Source organism: Phragmites australis, chromosome 2 (assembly GCF_958298935.1).
Source record: "Phragmites australis chromosome 2, lpPhrAust1.1, whole genome shotgun sequence".
Taxonomy (NCBI): Eukaryota; Viridiplantae; Streptophyta; class Magnoliopsida; order Poales; family Poaceae; genus Phragmites; species Phragmites australis.
In genome coordinates, this window is record NC_084922.1 from 42,295,182 (window position 1) to 42,306,150 (window position 10,969).

Sequence of the window (10,969 nt, forward strand, 5' to 3'; positions counted from 1 at the left end):
GTTGCCATAGATCTTTGTCGATGCAGTGCTGTGCCTGACATGAATTGCTATTTTTCTTATATTACGAAATTAGCATGTTTGGTCATAGATTAACTTCTGTCAATTCAATGTTGTGACTAGGATGAATTGCTAAACGTTTCTGAACTCACAAGCAAGACACGCGCTACCACACAACGATGGTACCAAGAGAAACTCGGCAGCAGACAAAAATGTTGCTCCGGTTATATGGACGCACCAAAGTCATCCAAATCCCCACGTATTTAACTTCCAAAAAGCAAATATACAACGTACTCAAATGCTCGCTCATTAAACAACATAAATGAACTTGTTACATCGTGTCTTTAGGTGTTTTACATGATACACAATGGCTGGATATTCAGACAAAAACTCGGATCAAACATTTCCAAAGATGTACTGTAATTGCACCCAATATCTGGCTTGATCAGCTGATGTCCCAATAATCCCAACCGACCTAACCAGTGTCACTATGATGCAATGGAGATCCAAGCGTGGTATAGTCCATGAGTTTTTTGCCTGGAAAGCTCACAATCAATACAGGGTACAATTTCTCGAAAGATACTTGTGGGGAGGAAGGGGGGTGATCAACTTACGAGTAAATATTTTGGGGATCAATTTCGTTAAACAAATTGATAAAGAAGCGGAATCCATCTGGACTGACATCCCTGCACAACAGGCCTGAGGAAAAAAACGTAGTCGTTCAGTTTCATTTTCGAATCAAATACATAGCTTGCAAAATCTTGAAAGGTATAGCCATAGCAGACCGTTATTTTCTGCATTTAGAAGATGCTCCTTTGCTAATGCTGGTGCAATTCCCAGAGTGAATGCTGCATCGCTGGGGCTAATCCCCTTCTGAAGAGCATCCGGCTTTTGTGCAAGTGATGAGATTCTTGCAAATACCTGTGTTTATCAAGAAAAAGGATCAGGGTGTGCAAATGCCAAGTGCTAAAAACAATACTAGTGGAAAATGTAGACAACTGCAGGAAATAGTGGTGAGAGTATAATCCACTAACAGAGTCAATGCCGGTTGGCTGCAATATGTGGTTTAGCTCAGTATAAGCATTTAAGATGGCACCAAGGTTTATTGTTGCGATGGCTTACCTCTTCATCACTATGTGTCTTGGTCTGGATCACCTTGACTCCACTATCGAATTTCCTGAGCATGACCGGGCTGCTCATTACAAATCAACATCTATAAGCAAAACATCAAACCTATGATTACTGGCTGGTGATGACCAGCTGGAAAAACATTTAGATTACTCTTTGCCATTCCCATCATCCTGTATTGTGTGTTCAGACAAGAAGAGACCTTGGTAATGATCAAAAGCATGATATACATACACATCAACTTTCTCCCAGAGTGAACATGCTTGCAAAAGATCCTCCGGTGAGATCAACTCTAGAAACAAATAAACATAATTAATATCAGAACACAAGTAACAAGGGAATCCCATATAGATAGTCAGGAGCAAAAACACAGACCTGTTCCCCTAGCACGGTTGAAGAGACAATATACATCAACTAGTGCTATCATACCACCTGCTTTCTCGAGTGGTATTCTTACAAAGTCAGCCAGCTGGTAATGAATCGATGAAATAACCATTATTAAGCCTTAACTCTTAGTACAGTATTATGCAGCTTAAGGAGAAAAGGCAGGTCATGAAACAGTGTCTTTCAGACTAGAAGGAAACTCAGAAGACATGAACAATTATTATCCCTGACTTCCTGCCAGTAGCTTGTTGATGAGTTGATGTTAATAAATGAAAATATTTCAAAGATTTTCTCCTGCAATGTACCCCTTCCGCTCTCTGTGTGCACATGTTTCTTGAGAGAGAGAGAGAGCTGGAGCTCCGAACTAAATTCTAAAATTACTGGTCTAACTCATATGTAAGTAGTGTGAAACAAACCATGAAAATGACTAGTAATCACTACTCAATAGAATTCGAGGTCTCCAGCTAATGGAGAAGGAAATAACTGTTTCTGTCAAACATAAGCAATTTGTTCTGAAGATTACTATTGTGCATTTGCCCTATGGTGACAAAATCCTCAGTTAAACTCTAACCTGCATCTGATTTTATAAACTACACCCATTACCACTGCCATCCCAATTAAGCTACGCTAATCAGTGAAATCTTCCACCACAAAAGCAGTAAAACTATGAAGAAGCAAGTTTCTTACCTGAAGTGACAACTGTTGATGATACAAAGCACCAGCGGTTTCTTTCGTCACAGGAGACACAATGCCAACACTCAATAGCCAATCCTGCATGTCTTGCTTAGAACCCATCTCTTCATCATTGGAATTCAATTGAGCAGATGAGTTCGTTAATAGCTTTAGCCTCATTTTCTCTGCCAGCTGCATCATCTCCTTAGCTTTGCTCTGAACGAAATAATAATGATAACTGAGATAAAATTTAAGCATGGTGATCGATCGCACGCTCGCAGCAAAAGGCAATTCGAACCATGAGGGCGTTGAGATCCTGGAACGCATCCTGCAGGTTCTGTCCAGCGTTCTCCCACGCCTCCTGCTCCATTCGCAGTATACCGGAGACCCCAACCACGGGCATCCGAATAGCGATATCCTCCTCCGCCGGCGCGGCCCCCTCCGCCACCGGGGCGCCGCTCGCCGGAGCTGCCGCGGGGGCCACCTCCCAGGCCGTCGCGCGAATCGCCTCGAGCAGCCTCCCGAAGAAGACATCCACATCGGCTTTGCAGGTGACGACGATGGCGACGACCTCCGATCGCGCGGGGGGCAGAGAGATCTGGAGGCGGATGCGGTGGTGGTGCGACGACGAGGAAGACGAGGAGGAAGAGGAAGAGAAGAGGGAGCGGAGGGGGTTGTGGCTGTGCCTGCGGTGGGGAGGGTAGGCGTGGATGACGGTGGCGAGCGGGAGGGCGCGCGCGGAGCGGGAGGGCTCGTGGAGGAAGACGAGGCGGTGGGAGGTGAGCGCGAGGAGGCAGCCGCGGAGGGGCGCGAGGCGCGGGTTCTCCTCGGGCTCGAGATCGACGAGCGGGAGGAGGTTCCGCTCCACCTCGCCGGCGGACAGCACCGGGCGACCGGACGCCGTCACGGCCGCCGACGGCAGCCACTCGGCTGCGGCCGCAGACATGCTGACGGTGATCTGGTGCGCCGCTGCGGTGGGTTTGGGTTTTTGCGAAGTCCTTATTTGGGCCGGGCTAATAATCTGACGTAACCAGATTACCAGAGTACATCACACCGCAGGATACAACTCCGATTTTTCCCGCGAATTTCCTATGCACCGGTGATTAATATTTTTCATTAAAAAAGTGATTAAAACTTTCCAATGATGCGTGTGAGGAGCCCATGGTAATGAATTAGGTACTATGGGCTGAATCTGATTTTAAAACGTCGTGAGTCATTGTATTTTAAATGGATAGATAATATTGATAATATAGTATTACTGTAAACAGTGGAAGCTCTATATTATTACTGTGAACATAAACAGTAGGATCACCATAATATCCTATTGCGAATTACTATGCCATCCACACAAATTATTGTGCGTCTAGGATCTAGATACAGACTGAATCATGATTAGAAGGTACATATGATTGTATATCTCGATAGTAAGCTATTGGAGACGAGTGACGAGTGGCAACTAAGAAGCACAAGGACGGTGGAGAAGAGATATAAGCCCTTTGACACATAATAGAGGATCTTTACCGTGCGTTATGATACCGGTTGATGAAAAATATCAATGATTCCATCTAACCGTCTATTTACTAAAATAATTTAGTAATTATATTATTAATTGTGAAACAAGCCACGTGTACCTAAAGATAATTACTTCTTTCGTTGTTAACATTTCATCACGTGTGTTCTGCCTCACGCGTGAAGGCACCGGTGTGATCTGCCGCTGCCACAAAGTACACGCCGCCTCTCCCGTTCTCGCGACCTCCAAAGTGCAGCAGAGCAAGTGCGAAAGAATCCGGGCTGGAGCCATCAGCCATGCATGCAGTGCAGGACTCTGGCCTCCTTCGGTGCTCGTCGCCGGCCGGCCCTGGCACCACTCGCCGACGACAAGGCCAGCCAGCACCTGCAACAAAAGCAACTACACTTCGTCCAAGACCTCATACGCACGTACGAAGCTCTTTGATTTCATACATGTTCCGTGTGATATCTAGCTAGCAAATTATGAGTGTATCGAGCTCTGATTACATCACAAGAGAGAACTCTACTTTATTCTGTCGATATGTATATCTATACAATATATGTTTTATTTCTTCTTCTTCAAAAGGCTATACAGTGTGTGTATTGAGAATGGATAAATAAGTGCATCAAACTTAATATCTCATTGTTGAGCATGCGATCCTGCATCGTCGACGTCGAGCTCATTCCCTACACGGGTCCCCTTGTTCTCGAGGAACTCGGAGTACCAGCGAGCAGAGAGCCTGGCTTGCCTTGGCAGCGCCTCGTCCTCGAAGTCGACGCGGTACAGGCCGTACTGCGACTTGAACCCTGACAGGTACTCGAAGAGGTCCAAGAAGCACCAGGAGAAGTAGCCTTTCACGTTAGCTCCATTCCTGCAAAGAAAAATAGCATCAGGATAAATCTATTTACCATTTGGTTTCGAAGGATAAATCTTTCTGAACAATTCGTGAGAAGTTGTCAACTGCCTGGCATGACATTGCTGAGTTTTGTAATCTGACATCTCTCACCTTAGTGCAGTCAGTGTGCTCTCTATGTGCCTCTCCATGTAATCGACCCTGTCAGTATCATGGAGGCTGCCATTGCTGGTTGCAATACCTGGAGAGGAAGGAGAGCGAAGAATTTATCGAACAAGGGTAAGCAAGATATGTGTTCTTAGAAGAAAAAAAACATAAAACAAGATGCAGTGATGTCTGGATAGTCATTTTTTTTCTTTCCGAGAAAAGATGTCTGCATAAGTGCACAGTCATTGAGAGGTATTTCTTAGACTGCCTGAACCAATTTTTTCGAGATTTATAGTTGGGAAATAGACTTGCCGGTCTCTTGGATGTAAATAGGAAAGTCCCCATAAGCTTCGGTCAGGTACTCCACCACATATTGCAATCCTTTGGGATCAACTGGAACAGATGTTGGGGCATGCTGCAGTCGAACGAAAAAGCTGTATCTGTCACAGTTCTCAAGATGAAAAAGTTCCAATATATATCTCTCATCTAAATGATCTTTGGCTGTGTTGTATTTAATCTCTTTCGTTATATCAGCACTCGTAATTACACAGCTGAAGTCATCAGCTTCTCTGGAAAAATGTTGATGAAAAATTTACCGGACCAATCGGCGGATCGGTTCTAGAACCTGTTTCAGAGAATCATTTCATTAGATACAGCATTTGGCTTGTTGATTTCACAAAACTTATATATCGTTCAGAAACATCGACAAAATTATTTGGTCCGAATGTTATGTTACAATGTGGATTTTTTGTTTGCATCCTGCTGAGATTAGATAAAATAATCAAATTGCCTACGGATGTATCCACAAAATTACAAGCAGCACAACAATAACCCCTGTATCAACAGAAAAACTGCTTACCTCTGAAGTAAGCGGACATGTCCGTTGCGAAGTTGCGAGCACCTTTTTCTAAAGGGCGATCATTCACATAAAGAGAATAATAGTGGTTTATTCCAATGAAATCTAGAGCTCCCATGACAGCTTCAGATTGGACTTTTGTGAATGATGGAAGGCGAGAACCGACATTCTTCTTCATTACCTGTGGATAATCTCCGAACACCAACGGTTCTAGTATCCTACAATCCGCACATGTTGGTTTCCATTAGCTCTGCAAATGCTTTCACATTTCTGATGCAACAAGAGTGAAGAGTATACCAGCCATAATAGAAGTCCTTGCATCTTTGAGTTGCTTCTAAATCGGCGGTGGAGTTTGTTAACGGGTAAGGCCAAAATGAGTAAATATTTATGCCAATAACTCCTTTTTGCACGGCCTACAAGCCAAACTCATTTTATGGATGCATAAAATTTTGCATCTGAATTCTCAAAAATACAATTTAAGAACTAATAGGAATGGTATTTGCGTAGTTAGGTAAAAAAAAAAAAACCTAGTACCTTGGTTCACGAGCAAAATTTGTTCAAATGATATAAGTTTTCTTTTATGAGAAGATCAGTCTCAGTTGTTAACGCAAAACTTATGCTAAGACACTACTGCTATATTCAGGAATTTAGGTACAAGATTACTCACTTGATATTTTCCTCTGTACAGTCTGGTAGCTGATGCATGTGCCAATATCATGTTATGAGCTACTATATATGGTTCCACACTTGAGTTTCCTACTGTACATTTTGTTATTCCGAATGGATCCGAGCATCGTCCAGGTGGGAATTGTCCAGTATCATAGGATCCAACTGCATCGATGTTGGCTTCATCCAGAGTAGTCCAGTACGAAACCCTGTCTCCGAACTCCCTGAAGCACACATCTGCATATGCTGTGAAATCCTCCCTGCGTTTTGCAGTGCAACTGGTGAACAGGAGAAGTTCATTCTAGGGAAATATAAGTAACAGCTGAAGTCACTGGATCTTACACAATTCTGGAGCTTAACCATCCACCATACTCGTCTTCTAGAACCTGAGGGAGATCCAGCTGGTAAAGCATAACATGGACTTGGACACCTGAAGAACCAATAGTTATGCCAATGGTCCTACACTGCTGTCTTGAATAAATTAATATTTTACCAGAATAATACTATTTGAATATTATTTGCGATAGGCGTACCACGTGTAACTAGCTCATCTATAAGATTGTTGTAGTACTCTAGCCCTTTAGGATTGACAGCTCCCCTTCCATCTGCATATTTCAATTTAAGAAAGTTTAATTAAAGATTCTGGAAAATTATTGCTTACATCATTATTTTTTTTAAAAAATGCTTGTACTTGGTATAAGCCTGGACCAGGAGATGGAGAATCTATAAGCCTCCAGGCCAGTGTCAGTAATGAGCTTGACATCATCCTGAAACATCAGATGGTTTAGGTTAACTGAAGCAACAAGTCAGAGTTTTCCTTTCAGAATGTCGAAACATTCAGCCTACAAATTACAGTAGTAATAGTACTTCAGTACAGCAAATTGTCCTGCCAGAAAAAGATAAAGTTTCTTCTTTATATATTTAGAGATCAGAAATTCTTAAAATATATATATTTAGAGATCAGACGAAAGGTTAGCGTGTTAGGCATAGTAATAAATCATCACCTCAATCAACAGAAAACCACCCTCACAGACAAAGAAAAGTACAGCGAGATCAGATCATTCTCTGAGTATCTATTCTAGAAGAAAGGCTCCGGAGTAGAGAACTGTTTAGAATTCGACAGCAGCAATGAAGAGAGATTCAGCCAATTTCACCTTGTACTTGTGGTACCCATCGGCGGCGACATCACCATTGCTTTTGTCCGGTATTCTCCCTGTTACCAGACATGAAAACATGGCCAGTAATATCAGGCTGCATAGTTAACTTGAACCAATGTTTCCTTCAAAAAAAGTTAACTTGAACCAATGCAACAAGCGTAAATTATGGACAACAATGCCCAGTTGCAGCAAACTGAGGATAAATCAACCTGCGTGCGTGAAGGTGTCCCAGATGCTTGGGCTCCTGCCATCCTCAGCAACGGCACCCTCATACTGCAGTAGAAACATCTCAAAAGAGGTGAGTAAAGTGCTATGGCGTTACTGCAACGCGTGCTACTGTAGCACCATGTCTTTATCTTCACTACTTAAAAACTATTTTTCAACACATATAGGATATCTTTTCACAGACAGGTCATATGACAAACCGTTTGAGTGATTTTCATAAACGGATGATATATGAAGCCACATATGTAAATGCCATTTCACAGACGGTTCACATAAAGAACCACCTGTAGAAATAGAGTGAACCGCATGTGAAATAGTTGCTTATATAAACCGTTTCTAAAAATGACCCTCTATTTCCATAGGCCGTTAGTAGTATTGGATGATATTTTATTTTAAAAAATAAAAAAGTCGGATGAGGATAAACTTTATATGAACTTTATATGAAAATTGTAGATCTCGACAAGATCTACAACTTTGTAATTAAAATCATTTTAATTTGAAATCATTTAGATGCGTAAATAATCGTTTGAAGTTTCATATAGAAGATATCAAAAGGAATGCATATGCTATTATGATTAGTAGTAGTTCTGTGGTAGGATAGTGAAGAGCGTTCGCGCGAGCTAAGATATTTCGAGTTCAAGTGATAAGAATCGCACACATTTGTATTTCGTGTGAAAAAACTTGTGACTTGCGACGTCAAGGCCCTAGGGTGCCTGGTCGATAAAAAAATTGCTTTTTTCAGCCAAAAAATAACGATCAGGCACTGATTATCACAGATGGTCAATATTTCGTTTTTTTGGGGCAAAAAATATCGATTCGGGGACTGATTATTACATACGGTACGCTTAAAGAACCGATTATGAAAACCGATTTCCGCATGTGGTTTCTTAGATGAACCACATGTGGTAATAGATTTTCACAGGTAGTCTCTTTCGCGTCAGTATTTTTATAGGCATTCAATCACATGTGGGTTAGCTTTTGTCTATGAAAACGGGTTACCACTCGTCTTTAAAAATAGTTTTTGTAGTAGCGCTTTTAGAGTATGTTTGGTTCACAAACGAGCTTTGCCTAGCCTCGCCAGCATAAGCAAGCCTCGTCTTGCCAGCGTAGGCGAGCAAAATCAGCTCTCTGGTGGTATCCTTGCTAGCACAAGCTCCGAGGTGAACTCGCCACCTAACCAAACATCCCTCCACCTTTATATTTTCGCTCGGCAAGGCAAGGCAAGACGAGCCTTGCTAGAGGATCTAAACACACTCTTAGTTAGTTATTTGGAAAGATTAAATAACATTTAGAAGATAAGTTTGGTAGGTCATAATTTGAGTTGATTTATTTAGAGATAAATTTGGTAGAAGATAAATTAGGAGTTAAAATTAATTTATGATTGTAATTTCCTCTTTCTATGTAAAGAGACAATCACATATCATTGTAATCAAACAAAATAAGTATTAATCTAAATCTTCTAAATTTATAGTCTAATCTGTTCGCTACCAGCCGGCACCGTTCGGCTATTCTCTCAGCCGTGTGTATCCTAACATCAAAGTAATCAATCAAACCCATGAATCGCCGCCGCACCAAGGTACTCAACTAGAGCGCGCGCAAGAAAACCTCGGACCTCAGTCAAGGGAGCACTCGTTAGATAATTCGTTACCTGATACGCCGAGGTAGCAGATCCGAAGACGAAATCTTCAGGGAAGTCGCTCCTCGTGAAGCCAAGAACGGGGGCCGCCTCCTGGGCGGCGACGAGCAGGAGGAGGGAGAAGGCGGCAATAGCGGCAGCCATATCGTCCCTGCACCATGCAAGACTGCAGCAAAGACAGAGGAAGACGAGAATATAAGATGCCGGGAGGGCTTCGCCTCTTGCAAGTGACAAGAGTCCAGTGTCTCGACCTGTCCGTTTGTCTGTGTCGCGCTCGCTTGTGTGGCGTACGTGCAGCGCCGGACCTCCCAGCGGATAGATAATGGAGAAGTTCGGCACGCATCGCTCTTGCAGCAGCTGCTCAGTCAACCTCAACGACTGAACCGCCGCTGTCTCGTGTGTCTCGTGTGAGAGAAAACTAGGTGGCGCCTCTCAGTCTCTCCACCGCTGTCTCCGGCTCCTCCTCTCATTCTGTGCTTCGGGGTCTTTTATAAATGGTTTTAGCTTCAGGTTCTCAATAGAAAACAAAATTAGTGCTCCAAGATGCATGATTCTACACTAGCTTTTACATAAGCCACGTGATCGAACGAAGAAGCTGAAGATAGAAGCTGTTCGTTTTTCGCTTCGTTATTTACATACAATATCTTGCTATTTATATCCGAACAGAAGAGCAGTGACTTGCGCATCTTAGAGTTTGCTGTTTCGGTTACATAAATTTTAACGGAGGTCACTGAAAAAACCGAAAAACGGATTTTTCAGATGAAATTTTGGATTTTGCATATGAGATATCAAACAAATTTTGAAATGCAAATTTAGATTAAATCGGTTGTTTTTGGCCAGTTTAACCTTTATCGGCACCCACCTGCAACACCGAATTTTCAGTGGTAACTGGCCGAAAAAGAAAACCCTGCATCGTATGATCTATGGATATAACATGTTTTCTTTGGAATACCTGTTAGTATAAACGATATAAATGTTTTACACCGTTTTAACATTTTCAGCAGGCTCACGGATGAGATTGTGCCTTCTGTGTCATATACCGTTAACGGTAACACATATGACATGGGCTATTACCTATGAGACGGAATTTACTCTGAATGGACGATCATAGTGAAGTCAGTTTCAGCACCAAGAGGGAACAAGAGCATGCATTTCTTCGCCATGCAAGCAGCAATCCGGAAAGATGTGGAACGCGCATTTGGTGTCATACAGTCGAGGTTCGCCATAATTTGCAGATCAGCGAGAGTTTAGGATCAAAGCACGCTGCACAATATTATGACCACATGTGTCATAATGCACAATATGATCAGTGAGGACGAGAGGAGCGGCGCCGATGTGGAGGAGATGTACGACTATATGGGTGAGAAAGCGACAATGCATCGCGATTAGGGGTGGCAATTTCCCCCATCGGGTCGGGTCCCCGCGGGTTTCAAACCCGACGGGGGCGGGTTCGGATGCAAAAAAAACCCCGTGAAACTATCGAGTCGGGTCGGGTCGGGTCCTTAACTCGGGTTGGGTTCGGGTTCGGGTATGTTTTTTCACCCGTGGGTGCCACCCGAAACCCGAAACCCCGCCCCACCCGCCCGCACGCCCCGCCCCGCCCGCACGCCCCGCTCCGCCCTGCCCTGAACCGCCCGCCTGACCCGCCGCACCCGCCCCGCTCGCCCGCCCCAACCCGCCCCGCCGCCGTTACACTGTCGGGTTTCGGGTTGCCCGTCGAGTTTTGGGTCCCCGTCGG

General features: G+C 43.5%; 2 protein-coding genes across 3 annotated transcripts; both read right to left on the reverse strand.

Annotated features, from left to right (window-relative positions):
* Positions 1 to 288: 288 nt before the first annotated feature.
* LOC133908981 (vacuolar protein sorting-associated protein 36-like) lies at positions 289 to 3,272 on the reverse strand. Its single transcript, XM_062351234.1, has 8 exons — positions 2,480 to 3,272; positions 2,197 to 2,397; positions 1,501 to 1,594; positions 1,360 to 1,417; positions 1,120 to 1,189; positions 783 to 918; positions 612 to 696; positions 289 to 534 (listed from the first exon to the last, which is right to left on the reverse strand). The coding sequence occupies exons 1-8, from the start codon at positions 3,125 to 3,127 to the stop codon at positions 486 to 488; spliced, it is 1,341 nt and encodes a 446-aa protein (XP_062207218.1). The 5' UTR covers positions 3,128 to 3,272; the 3' UTR covers positions 289 to 485.
* A 921-nt stretch (positions 3,273 to 4,193) lies between these two features.
* Positions 4,194 to 9,589, reverse strand: LOC133908980 (beta-glucosidase 5-like). 2 transcript variants are annotated; one of them, XM_062351233.1, is made up of 14 exons: positions 9,483 to 9,589; positions 9,244 to 9,397; positions 7,580 to 7,643; positions 7,368 to 7,426; positions 6,905 to 6,980; positions 6,747 to 6,818; positions 6,556 to 6,643; positions 6,215 to 6,473; positions 5,845 to 5,960; positions 5,551 to 5,765; positions 5,288 to 5,316; positions 5,004 to 5,106; positions 4,698 to 4,785; positions 4,194 to 4,562 (listed from the first exon to the last, which is right to left on the reverse strand). In XM_062351233.1, exons 1-14 carry the CDS (start codon positions 9,572 to 9,574, stop codon positions 4,331 to 4,333), a joined length of 1,647 nt encoding a protein of 548 aa, XP_062207217.1. In that variant the 5' UTR covers positions 9,575 to 9,589; the 3' UTR covers positions 4,194 to 4,330. The 2 variants fall into 2 exon arrangements, 1 of the variants encoding a protein (XP_062207217.1); XR_009908282.1 differs by lacking the exons at positions 4,194 to 4,562; positions 5,288 to 5,316.
* Positions 9,590 to 10,969: the final 1,380 nt, after the last annotated feature.